Raw genomic sequence first — 12,952 nt, 5'->3', positions numbered from 1 at the left:
CCTCATTTTGCCTGGACAGCCAGGAATTCACTGGGGGAGGTGAAAGCTTTCTCGCTCTTTGTCTGGGAAATTCCCCCTCAGCCCAGCGAAGTTGTGCAAGAAGCTGCGACATGAAGGAATGCCATCCTTGTCTAAGCCATACCTAATGAATGGCCTGAATTATGTTGAAATCCAGGGGGAGAGTGAGCAAAGGGAGCCCAGGCAGTTGAGAGGTGAGGAAATCCAAAGGCTGGAGTGGACTCCTTCCCTCTTGGTGACATTTAAGCACCTGGCCTGAACACCTGGTCTGGGCCAGGGTCCTCCAGTCAAGAGGGAGCAGCTGTGTCCTGTTTAGGCTCAGCTGGGCAACCAGTCTGACTTCTCCTTTCCCCCTCCCTCCCAAGTGCGTTCTTGTGAATAAGTGTTGAACAGCTATAATTTGGAAAGGTGACGTGTCGTTACAGCAGGTGAGGAATGAAGTCTTCTAGCCTGCAGAAGAGAAGACTGGGAGGTGATATAATGGCCTTCGTCAAGTATCACACAGAAGACGGAGCAAGTTTGTTTTCTGCTGCTCCAGAGGGTAGGACTCAAACCAATGGGTTCAAATTGCAGGGGATTGCACTAGATGACCTTTGTTGGTCCCTTTCAGCTCCACGGGCCTATGATTCTGAGATGTACGTGTCTGGCCTGCTCTCACCCCTGCCTGTCCAGATGTCCGACGCTGGGAATTGTGGGTTGAAGAAGTAGAGCAGATGTGTGCATGGCACTAAGAGCAGCTTGCACACAAGAGGTCTGCAAAAGAAAACACCCGTCTCTCCGTTTGAAGTTCCTTCCCTTTCCAAATTAATGCTGCATAATGGAACAAGGGGGATGCAGGCGGCACTGTGGGTTGAACCACAGAGCCTAGGATTTGCTGATCAGAAGGTCGGTGGTTCGAATCCCCGCGACGGGGTGAGCTCCCATTGCTCGGTCGCAGCTCCTGCCAACCTAGCAGTTCGAAAGCACGTCAAAGTGCAAGTAGATAAATAGGTACCACTCTGGCGGGAAGGTAAACGGCGTTTCCGTGCACTGCTCTGGTTCTTAGTCCTGCTGGCCACATGACCCGGAAGCTGTACGCCGGCTCCCTCAGCCAATAAAGCAAGATGAGCGCTGCAACCCCAGAGTTGGCCACGACTGGACCTAATGGTCAGGGGTCCCTTTACCTTTACCTATGACTGATTCTACTTCTATATCTCCTGCCTGAGGGTAGAAGATTAAAGAGGTGCTGGCCAGGGTGTGAGTCCCTTTACCTTTTTAATGGAACAAGGTGTCCCTTCAGAATGGCCTTAAGTGAGCTGATGTCTCTGAGTGCCACATTCAGACATGGCAACCCTTCCAGCCTGAATCAGTGAAACTGGAGCATTTGGTTTCCTAATGACCTCATATCATTATTTCCATCGGGACAAGGTGACTTGCTGCATCACCCCAGCCAGAACCCACAATGCCTGTCACAGTTTCCTAGCAAAGGGGTTTTGGGAGGCTCAGACCTGATGTTTGCATCCCACTGACTCAACCTGTCCCTGCTGTTGTTGTAGCTGTCATGGCGTGTGACTCAGGAACGCTCCCCCCAGAGCTTTCTATGGGACACTTTCCCTATGATGGGAATCCCTTTCCTATCGCTTCCTCTTGTGGTGACACCTGGATCCTGGCAAAGCCAGTTGTGCAATCTCTCCCCCTCCCCCCCCCAGCAGCCCCCCCCCCCCTTGGGACGCTCAGTTTCAGGGAACTGCTCCTCTTGCCATGCCCTGATTCAGCCACTGACTCAACATTCCTGGTGTGAGGAAGTGGAAGGAGATAATTGCTCCCTGTGCCCCGTGGCACTTGCGCCCTTCCCAGACAAACAACCAAGGGAGGGGGCAGGCTGGCACATGCAGCCCCCACTCCTCTCTGCTTGGGTGAGTCATGCATTTGGCAAGCAGGAGCCTTCTATTTTTATTTTGCAAAGTTTGTTGACAATTTTGGGAACCGTTTCCAAGTGTGCGGTGTTGTCTTCCAAGACAAATACACCTACAGATGTTGAGTCCTGTATGCAGCCATCCACACAGCATCAAAACAAATGTGGGGCTCTGTTTGGTCCATGACTTCTAGGCATGGGTCCAAGAGGTGGGGGTTTTTTGTGTCCCACTGCTTCCCCCAGGAAAAGCTGAGGTTTGCCGATGAATCAGAGCAAACATCCACAGGGGTTTTCCCCTGGGAAAGCAATTGCACAAAACTAAAACCTCTTGGATGCATGGCTAGAAGTCACGGACCAAATGGAAGAAATTGTGGGACAAAGGGAAGTGTGGAAGGGCCCCTGGAAAACCTTTCATGTTATGGATTCGGCTCACATCCACAGGGTATGCTTCAATCTCAAGCCTTAAGCTAATTTCTCCATAGTGGCTGCTGTGAGTGAGATAGAAGGGGGAGCACTGTTCGGTTGTTAAAAAATGACATAACCATACGGTGTCAAACTCATCTTTCTTTGTCATTCCTCTTATCACCCTCCCACGGTGTGTTAAGCATTCCATAAGTGCTATATTCCACACATAAAGCTAAAGGGACCCCTGACCATTAGGTCCAGTTGTGGCCGACTCTGGGGTTGCGGCGCTTATCTCGCTTTACTGGCCGAGGGAGCCTGTGTACAGCTTCCGGGTCATGTGGCCAGCATGACTAAGCCGCTTCTGGTGAGCCAGAACAGTGCACGGAAATGCCATTTACCTTCCCGCTGGAGCGGTACCTATTTGCACTTTTACATGCTTTCGAACTGCTAGGTTGGCAGGAGCTGGGACAGAGCAATGGGAGCTTACCCCGTCGCGGGGATTCAAACCACCGGCCTTCCGATCGGTGACTCCTAGGCTCTGTGGTTTAACCCACAGCGCCACCTCCAAAAATGATTTTTCGCCCTATAGGACGCACCGTCTCATAATGCGCACCTAGTTTTTTTTGGGGGGGGGAATAAAGGGGAAAAATTATTTCCCCCCCAGGCGCGGGGCTGGGGCGGGGGAGGCCTGAGCTTCCCCCGACCCCAGCCCCCAAACAGGCAGCTCTCTGCAAGCCGTGAGAGCCCAGCGCTGGCTCCCGCTGCTTGCGGGGAGGTCCGCGAAGCCTGGACGCGCTGATCTCAGCGTGCGCAGGCTTCGGCATGCCGGCAACTCTCCGCAAGCAGCAGGAGCGCTCCCGCTGCTTGCGGAGAGGTCCGCGAAGCCTGGAGAGCGAGAGGGGTCGGTGCGCACCGACCCCTCTCACTCTCCAGGCTTCAGCGAAAGCCTGCGTTCGCCCCATAGGATGCACCCAGATTTCCCCTTCATTTTTGGAGGGGAAAAAGTGCGTCCTATAGGGCGAAAAATACGGTACAACAAGCTCTAGCTTAGGGCCCCACTCTCTTGGGGCCCCGCCAAAAAAATCAAAGAAAAATACACACCTGGATGTACATTTCCAAAATTTAAGATAAAAAACCAAATAAAATGAAACCTACGGTACATACAGCAACCGTGTTTGTGTGTTGTGTCGGCTCCTATGATGTAAGACGTGGACCCCGCCTGCTCGCCTGCTCCCTAAAATATCACTGGTTTGCTCATTTCTATATATAGGCTGCCTACATTCCGCATAGGGACGCGGGTGTTTTTAACACTCAATTGGAAGCCGCCCAGAGTGGCTGGGGAGGCTCAGCCAGATGAGCAGGGCATAAATAAATAAATTGTTGTTGTTGTTGTTGTTGTTGTTGTTGTTATTAAACACACAAAAACAGCGACAATTTGTTGTTGACAAAGGGCAGCTGGACATATAAAGGGCCCCGTTACCTTCAGGAGCTGAGGGCCTCATCGAACCTAAATCTGGCCCTGCTTCCACATACCCGTTGCTGGAACCTGGGGGTAGCAAGAAGGCCCTCGTGATTGAATCCTGCTTGCTGGCTTCCCACAGGTTTGCTACTGTGAGAAGGGGGTGCCGGATTAGGTGAGCCACTGGCCTGATCTAGCAGGCTTTTCTTATGTTAAGGAAGATCATCTCCTTATGCTCCACACTTGGATTGATATTGTTTTTGAAATGCTTTTCCAGAGGAGCATTAGGTGCAGCCCAGCCCTGAGGGGATGATGATTGTTCCACTAGGAAGGCAGAAGTTCCTCTGTCTGCTTCATGTGAGGCCCATTTGCCAAGTCTGCGTCTCCTCCTCCTTGTTCCTCATTGCTGCAGGGTGACTGGGGCACCTGCAGACGCTCAGGTGCTGCTCCCGCCAGACTCTTCCCTTGGACCAGGGCCTGATGATGACGAGCGCTTGGATGCTTTCTGCAGAATGAGGCATCTAATGCATCTCAATTACACCTGAGACTTCCCTGGGACAGGATGTTTGTCTGCAGAGCAAATGACACACTTAGTGTGTGAACCACGGGTGCAGAGCTCAGAAACTGGGCTGGAGAGGGAGGATCTTGTTTAGATCCTCCTCTTTCTCCTGCTGCACCAGAAACGAATTTAGGGCACATCTGTCCCTTGGCTTGTTGTGGGATGTGATCCCTTCTAGCACCTCCTTTATCTGTGCCATGTTCTTCTTCAGCTGCTTCGCTTCCCTCAATCCAATGATTCCCTATACTTTGAAAAACCAAAGAGGAGAGCTGCGTCAATTGCACGGTGGATCTCTGGATTTCATAGAATCACAAAAACCTTCCAGTATCTGAAGGGCTGTTACACAGAAGATGGAGCAAGTTTGTTTTGTTAACGGAGAAATCCAAGGGCTCCCTTGGACAAAAACAAAGACACCAACCAGGATCACTTGGAGCAAAACAGCAGCCAGTAGGCTTGGCCTTTATTGAATACTGTCGCGACAGGACTCCCACCCGCAACAAGATGAAGCAAAATGGAAGTCCAGAACAAAAGAAGACCCCAACTTTTATTAGTTACTAATCCCCCAAACTACACCCCTAAGACTACATCACAGCTACATCACAAAAAGGAGGGGTTGAGGGAGGAGTTGTGGCGGTAACCTGAGTGTCCTGTCACCTGGCTGGTTCCCCCTTTCCCCCTCCCCATGAGTACTTTCCAGGTGACAAAGTGGAGTTGGCAGTTTCCTGCCCCCAGAGGGAAGAGCTGATCATTGTCCTTTGTTCCAGTCCGTGCTGAATCCACTCCCATATGCAAGTTCCTTGTGATCTTGATGGTCTTCTGTCTAGAACCATCAGGGTTGGCATAGCAACTGGGCAGGGCTCCTGTGGATGTGCTGGGATGCTCAAGGGATTATGGCTGGCCTGTATCAAACCTTCCCCATTTTGTAGTCCTTCCTTCATGGAGTAAAATAAAAGTGGAACAGTGCAAATCCGATGTATGGTTGATTTTCTATGAATTTATAACAGAAGCGTAGCGTATGTAGTGTGTGAGTGTGAGTGTGTGTGTGTGTGTGTGTGTGTGAAGTTTGTACAAACTGAATGATGGGGGGGGGGTTTCCTGCAACAGTTTCCAGATGCTCCAGAGGTGAGGACACAGACCAAGAAAGTAAATGACCTCTCTTCTTATTCCTCGACTACTAAGTTTACTCAGAAGTCTTGGGTGAGGTCATTTTTCAAAAAAGAAAAGAAAAGAAAAAAAGAAAACGAACCTCCAAGTGTTCACTGTCAACCAGATCACCACTACCTATCTGCTTGTTGAGACTCTCAGAGAACTCCAATATGTTCGTGAGACATGATTTGTCCTTGCAGAAGCCACGCTGGCTCTGATTCAGCAAGGCTTGTCCTTCTCTACGCTTGGATATCTTGTATTTAAGAATACTTTCCACTTTCAAGAACAGTTGTTAAGCTAGCCGGCCTATAATTCCCAGAATGCCCTCTGGATCCCATTTTCAAAAATTGTTGTTACACTGGCTACTTTCTTGTCCTTTTTGTCCTGCTATTCCTGTGCTAGTGGCGGCGATTGTGGCCCAGTTAGGAGGTGACGATGAGCAGCAGCCGGCATGGACGAAGCATCTGGAAAGTATGAAAAGATGTTGCTAAACTTCCCCTCTGGGTCTGCATGGCTGTGTGACCTACATACTTCAGGTTCTCTCCTGCTTGCACTCACAAGAGGGGACAATTTGCCATGACAGAACAAGGAAGGGGGAGATCAGATATGCTTGTCCAGGTCACCAGATCACTGCAAGCTCTGCTGGAGCCCAAGGTCTTGTTTTTGGAGCAGATCCCCAGCAGAAACCCCCTCCAAGGCTGCACTCACATCTCTTTTTGCTTCCCACTAGCCCCTGCTTTTCAAATCCTGAGCTGCTCTCTCTGTCCCATCCCCTTCACAGCCAGGTCCCCACAACCCGTTTTGCCATCCATGCCCTGTGCATGTTCCTGCCCCACCCCTTTCTGGAATCTGGACCTATAGTCTGTAACTGTGGCTCATAGGAATAATAGAATATTGAATCATAGAATTGTAGAGTTGGAAGGGACCCTGAGGATCATCTAGTCCAACCCGCCTTCAATGCAGAAATTTCAGCTAAAGCATCTATGACAGATGCTCATCCAACCTCTGCTGGGAAACCTCCAAGGAAGGGGAGTCCACCACCGTTCCATGGTTGAACATCTCCTAATGCCAGAAAGTTATTTCTGATGTTTAATCAGAATCTCCTTTCTTGTAACTTGAAGCCATGGGTTCAAGTCCTACCCTCCTGAGTAGGAAAAGGCCCCCCCTTTCACAGCAGGTAAGACTGGGGAGGGAAGACTCTGGTTTCCTTCTCGATGGTGGCCGTTGGGGAGCCTGAAATGCCTCTCACTGGGGGGAGTGCTGTCTCCACTTCTGGGCACTACAGGGTTTGGGGTTTTTTGCTGTGAACCACCCTGATATCTTTAGGTGAAGGGCAGTATGCAAATTTAATCAACAATAAAGAATCATTAGGGCCCCGCGGGACTTGACATCTTTCCGCAGGGCCTGCAAGAGAGAGCTGTTCCGCCTGGCCTTTGGTTTGGACTCAGTCTGACCCTTAGGTTTCCCTCCCCTTATGGTCTTGATTTATTGGCTACTTTAAAATGAGGCAGCATTTTAAAAATTGCATTTTAACCTGTATTTTAAATCGGTTTTTCTTCTTCTTTCCCCTATTATGTTTTTACTGTAATTTTACTGGTGTTAGCTGCCCTGGCGGCTCTGGCCGGGGAGGGTGGGGTATAAATAAAAATTATTATTATTATTATTATTATTATTATTATTATTATTATTATTATATGGAGAAGTTGGAAGGTGTGCAGAGGAGGGCGACCAAGAGGACCTTGAAACCAAGCCTTGTGAGGAACAATGGATGGAGTTGGTATGTTTAGCCTGGAGAAGAGGACACTGAGAGGTGACATGATGATAGCCATCTTCAAATATCTGAAGGAGCAAGCTTGTTTTCTGCTGCACAGGAGGAACCTGAACAGCAGATTCAAAAAACAACAAAGGAGAGTGGAGGTTTTTCAGCAGAGGTTGCATGAGCACCTGTCAGGTCTTCTTTTGCTGCAATTCCTGGGGTTCTGTGAAGAGGGATCCAGCACGTCCAACACTCCAGGAGTTCCTGATGGAGCCTCAGAGGCTCAGGTTCCTCCTGTGTGTCCAGGCATCCCAGCCTGGCTCACCGTAGAGGGGAAGCAAGCTGACTTGCACTTTCTGCTCACAGCTCCTCCCTGGCTGGCCCGGGTGCCCTTGCGCAAGAGAAAGGGGCTGGCAGACGGTTAGACGGTTAGTCTTTCCCACTGCCCCTCCCTTGCTTGGGACGGAGACATCTCCCGGATGACTTGACTCAGCGCTGGGCACTCTCACTTCGCGCCACGATGGCCTCAGGAGGTGGCGTCGCCCTTCTTCTGGGGCTGCTGGTTCTCTCAGCTGACCTGCCACGTATCGTGTCGCAAGGTAAGTCCTGTGAGCTGCCAGGTGGGCGGGTGGGAAGAGAGGTCCCTCTGGCCTCCCGGTCCAAGACCACCAAACCCAGCTCCCTCCCATCTCTGTTTGGCTTGCTACCTGACCATTCCTTGTCCTCCCAGTGGGGCATGAATTCGAAATGCTAGGCTTCCCCAATGCCCTCCAACTAGGGCTTCACTGGCTGGTTTATTTAGGCCTACTGGGGTGGCTTTTTAAGTCAGACTCACAACTCTTTTTCTTCTTCTTCTTCTTCTTCTTCTTCTTCTTCTTCTTCTTCTTCTTCTTCTTCTTCTTAAAATATGGGAACATTTAGCCACTAGAAATCACTATATCATTTAAAGATTTGCCTGATTTTCAAAAAGAGAGGAAGATACATTTGAAGGCTAGTTCCTTTTTTATTTTTCTCTCTTTTTTTAATGAAACGGTAATTTATTTGAACAGTTTGCAGAGGACACACATACATATATATCTCACACTATACATATGCAAACTGTCTCATCTAACTTTGTCTTGCATTGGACAAAGCAAAGCACTGTGATTAAGAAAAAGCAAGTGGTTTGAAAAAAATAAACTTAGGTCAGATATGATTTTAACAGAAATTATAATATCTGGTCGAAAACATTTCTGCTGTTCTATTTTATTTTATATTTTAATGTATTTTAATTAAAGATTTATTGGTTTACAAAAGTATGTGCAATGCCTCCTTTTTTCAAGTTACATTTTCTACAGACCAGTCTCATTTGCTGAGACATTAGTGTTACATTAGGAAGGAGGGGGGAATGGTGAGTGGGGGTGAGGTCTGGTGGCAATGTTTCTTTCACCTTTAGTTGGCTAGTTTCTGTGGGGCAGGTGGCTGGCAGGGAGCATCTCCTGACTTCATGCCCTCCTTGGGAGCTTCCTGGCAGCTGATCGCCTTTGGAAGCAGGAGGCTGGGCTAAGTGGACCCACCTGGATCTCAAACTGCAAGGTTGCTCTTGCAAGACCCTCTCCGATCCTTTCTTGAAGCTCCCAACCAACTGCATGGATCATCAGGAAACCCCTGATGCTTTGCCAACCAAAGATAAGCTATGAACCCCAGAGCAGCTGCGCCAGAGAGTGTCCCCCCCCAATCCCCCAGGATCCTTTGCATCAAAGGTTCAGAGAAGGGCAACCAAAATGATTGAGGGCATGAAGAGATTCTTTTATGGGGAAAGGATGCAGCATTTGGGACTTTTTAGTTTAGAGAAAAGGCCAAGAGGCAGCATGGTGGAAATTTATAAAATGATGCACGGCATGGAGAACGAGGATAGAGAAAAGCTTTTCTCCCAAGCATCATAGAAGAGTTGGAAGGGACCCTGGAAGTAATCTAGTCAAACCTTCTGAAATTCAGGAATTTCAATTAAAGCATCCAGGACAGATGGCCATCCAGCCTCTGCTTAAAAACCTACAACTTGTGGACAGTTGGAAGATTCAGGACAGATAAAAGAAAGCCCGTCTTCACACAGTTAAACTATGGAACTCCCTGCCACAGGAGGCAGGCATGGCCACTAACCTAGATGGCTGCCGAAACAAAATAAAAAAATTCCTTCCAGTAGCATCTTAGAGACCAACTACCGTATTTTTTGCTCCATAAGACGCACCTAGTTTTTAGAGGAGGAAAGCACACAAAAAAAAATATTCTGAATGAAACAGTGGGTGTATGATTTTTGTGGTTCATGCTGTGGCCACAGACATGATATGTGATTTGATGGTGAATTTGGGGTGACCCAATGCAAAAATCCTGAGGATCCATGTGGATCCGTGCTTTGTAACCACGTTTTTGTGCCATTGTGGCCCCAGGCAACAGTGGATGCGTGATTTTTTTGGTGCAGGTTGTAGCCATGATCTGATGGTGAATTTGGGGTGACTCAATGCAAAAATCCTGAGGATCCTTGTGCTTTTACCTCCCCCCTCCCAGACAGCCTCCTTTATCTCTAGAGTCCCTTATCTCCCTCCTGATCGCTTGCCACTCAGCTGCTCAGTGGTTTTGTTTCAACGCCCCCTTCCCTCTTTCTCAAAAAAAAAAGCACCACCTGCTTTTCACCCCTGGGCAATTCAGCTCCAGGGACCACGCATTCGCTCCATAAGACGCACAGACATTTCCCATTACTTTTTAGGAGGGAAAAAGTGCTTCTTATGGAGCGAAAAATACGCTAAGTTAGTTATTGGTATGAGTTTTTGTGTGTATGCACACTTCTTCAGATGGCTGTGTTCTGTCTCCAGGGCTGGAGGCTGCAACATTTCTGAACGCCAGTTGCTGGAAACCACATGAGGGGAGAGGGCTGTTTAGCTCAAATCCTGCTTGTGAGCTTCCCTTTGGGGCAGCTGCTCAGCTATGCCTTCCTTTCAATGTCTTCCTTCTCCCGCAGCGGCTAAACTGCTCCCCACTTGTCTTTCTTTCCTTCCAGACCGACCTGGCTATTGCCAGGAACTCCCTGTCCATTCTACTGACCCCTCTGGTGGGGGCTCCTGCAACGAGTGCAGCGTGGATGCCAACTGCCCACCAGGCAAGAAGTGCTGTGGTTCGCCCTGTGGCAACACCTGCCAGGCACCTGAGCCGAGTAAGAACACCCTCCCTTCCGGGTTCTGTGCTTCTTTCCTTTTTGGCCTGTTTACTACGCACATCTTCCCCCCCCCCTTCGTTTTCTTTTGGAAAAGCAGGGAAGGTTATTGCCACCTTGCGACCTGTCATTATCTCCTCAGAACGCTCACGTCTCCAGACTCCCTCCAGGCAAGACTCTGTCCTGCAACTGGAAAAGCCAGATTGCGTAACGCCAAACGGTGAAAATGTCCCGGAAGACCTGCAAATGGGAGTCAAAATTGTCAGCATTTGATTAATTGCTCTTTGCTTTCAGGAATGAGCTTGCATGTGTCTGTCCGCTCTGGAGCTTTGAAACACATTTTAAGCTGTTTTAAATGTTCTGTTTTTAATTGCTGTAAGCTACCCTGGGACCTTAGGGGGAAGTGGCACCCCAGGCTTGTGCTGCGGGTGGGCAGCTGTGCAGAACGAGACTCTGTGTGGCACGCAGTGTTGCTGTTTGTGTGCCACAAATATCCCCCCCCCAGCACTTCTCTTCCTCCTCTTCTTCCTCCTCCAGATCTTTGCAGACTTCCTCCTGTCACAGGTCCCTGCAAGGCTTTAATACGGCAACTGTATTACAACTGGGGGAAGAAGAGGTGTGAGGAATTCATCTATGGGGGCTGCCAGGGCAACCTGAACCGGTTCGACACCCTGGAGATGTGTCAGAAAGCCTGTGGGGGTCAAGGTAAGCACAGCTCCAGCTCTGGGCTTTGCGGGGGCCCTAGGGGAGAAAGTCCCCTTGAGAAGGGGTCCAGAAAAGAGGCCAAGACTGGATCCCCAAGTATAGAATCCTAGACTAGTAGAGCGGGAAGGGACCCTGGAGAATCATTTGGTCCGCCAGCAATGCAAGAATCAAAACCGAAGCATCCTTGACGGGTGGCCATCCTGTTGCAGGGCAAATCTGCTGTCGCACTAGTACTATTAACTACTTGTGAGTCGGGTTGAAGAAAGAGTCCAAAATTTATTTACTGCAGTAAATAGGTTCAGCGGGGTCACTTCCACAAAGGCTGAACGTGTGTGTGTGTGTGTGTGTGTGTGTGTGTGTGTGTGTGAGAGAGAGAGAGAGAGAGAGAGAGAGAGAGAGAACCTTTATAGGGTTTACAGACGAAGAATTAATATAAAATCCAACCAGAGCGCTGCAGACATTTGCAGAGGGTAGTTGGCAGAACACTCACTGGATACAACTTTCTAGATGTCCAGCCTGCAACTTGACATGTGTCCAGCCCTTCTAAGGCCCCTCGCTTCTAAAGTTTTGAAGCTTACATAGATACAAGCATAAAGGTAAAGGTACCCCTGACCATTAGGTCCAGTCATGACCGACTCTGGGGTTGCGGCGCTCATCTCGCTTTATTGGCCGAGGGAGGCGGCGTACAGCTGCCAGGTCATGTGGCCAGCAGGACTAAGCCGCTTCTGGCGAACCAGAGCAGTGCACGGAAACGCCGTTTACCTTCCCGCCGGAGCGGTACCTATTGATCTACTTGCACTTTGACGTGCTTTCGAACTGCTAGGTTGGCAGGAGCAGGGACTGAGCAACGGGAGCTCACCCGTTCGTGGGGATTCGAACCGCTGACCTTCTGATCAGCAAGTCCTAGGCTCTGTGGTTTAGAACAAAGCCTACATACCAAAGAAAGGAGAATTGTAGTCTCAAGGAGCTGCCTCTCCTGATCTGCTTGTCTTCCTGTTTCAGGTGCGCCCTAGAGCAATGGAGGGAGCAGGTGAGGGTCTGCCCTGTGGGGAAGAAGATGGAGCAGCACCCACGGAGCCCTCCTGCTGGGCTCCTTCCTCCCTCCTTCCTGAACCCCATTCTCCCACCCCTCTGTGGCCCCTGGGAGCCTGCCCTGGGGGGCTGACGGGCTCCTGGAACATGCTGGGTAGAACAAAACAATAAATTTATGCAATTGACTGACTGCCTCACTTTTTCTTCCCTCCAATGGTATCCTGTTCTTCTCCCAAACCCTGGACCCTTCTTGGCCATCAGCTGTGCGAAGAAAGGATGCGATCCCAAATACCTTTACTAGGGAGTGGTTCCCATTGTACTCAGTGGGGCTTACTTTGGAGTAAACACGCTCAGCCCTGCCTCCTGTGCTGATGGGTGTGAGCTGAGGGTGCCCAGCCTGGGATAGAAAGATGGGAGCACAGTTTGTTGGTCTGGGCAGGGGGGCGGGAAAGCAAATGCAACTCTCCCAACCTCCCCAAAATTTCTTATTATTTTGTAAAATGTATACACTGCTCGATTGTTAACAAACTTCAAAGCGGTTTTTGGAGGGGAAGGTAACAAAAATAAGAATAAACTAAAAAGAGATTTAAACTCACATTGAGTTTAAACTCACATCAGGATTAAAACTCACATCTGGGTGGTCTTGTCTAAACAAAAATGCTTTTAGCAGGCACTGAAAGGAAGATCTTGAATGCAGGTAGGTGCCGCCATGCTAAAAGGTATTATGTGGCAGATGTAACTGTGCCGGTTCTGCAGATGGAAGCAACTGAGTGGGCGCATCTCAGGTATGG

At 49.5% G+C, this 12,952-nt stretch overlaps 1 protein-coding gene across 1 annotated transcript; it reads left to right on the top strand.

The window, feature by feature from the left end:
• Nucleotides 1–7,534: 7,534 nt before the first annotated feature.
• LOC114599874 (kunitz-type serine protease inhibitor mulgin-3-like) lies at nucleotides 7,535–12,346 on the top strand. The gene is made up of 4 exons (XM_028735668.2): nucleotides 7,535–7,836; nucleotides 10,272–10,424; nucleotides 10,962–11,129; nucleotides 12,132–12,346. The coding sequence occupies exons 1-4, from the start codon at nucleotides 7,758–7,760 to the stop codon at nucleotides 12,140–12,142; spliced, it is 411 nt and encodes a 136-aa protein (XP_028591501.2). The 5' UTR covers nucleotides 7,535–7,757; the 3' UTR covers nucleotides 12,143–12,346.
• Nucleotides 12,347–12,952: the final 606 nt, after the last annotated feature.

Source organism: Podarcis muralis, chromosome 5, assembly GCF_964188315.1.
Source record: "Podarcis muralis chromosome 5, rPodMur119.hap1.1, whole genome shotgun sequence".
Classification (NCBI taxonomy): Eukaryota; Metazoa; Chordata; class Lepidosauria; order Squamata; family Lacertidae; genus Podarcis; species Podarcis muralis.
This window is presented reverse-complemented; position numbering and strand designations above follow the sequence as displayed.

What these genes read in the sequence shown, in the direction of transcription:
- LOC114599874 (XM_028735668.2), top strand. Translation starts at nt 7,758, where the DNA reads ATGGCCTCAGGAGGTGGCGTCGCCCTTCTTCTGGGGCTGCTGGTTCTC. An exon ending in GCCACGTATCGTGTCGCAAG is followed by an intron (nt 7,837 to 10,271) that starts GTAAGTCCTGTG and finishes CTTTCCTTCCAG; the next exon opens with ACCGACCTGGCTATTGCCAG. An exon ending in CTGCCAGGCACCTGAGCCGA is followed by an intron (nt 10,425 to 10,961) that starts GTAAGAACACCC and finishes TTCCTCCTCCAG; the next exon opens with ATCTTTGCAGACTTCCTCCT.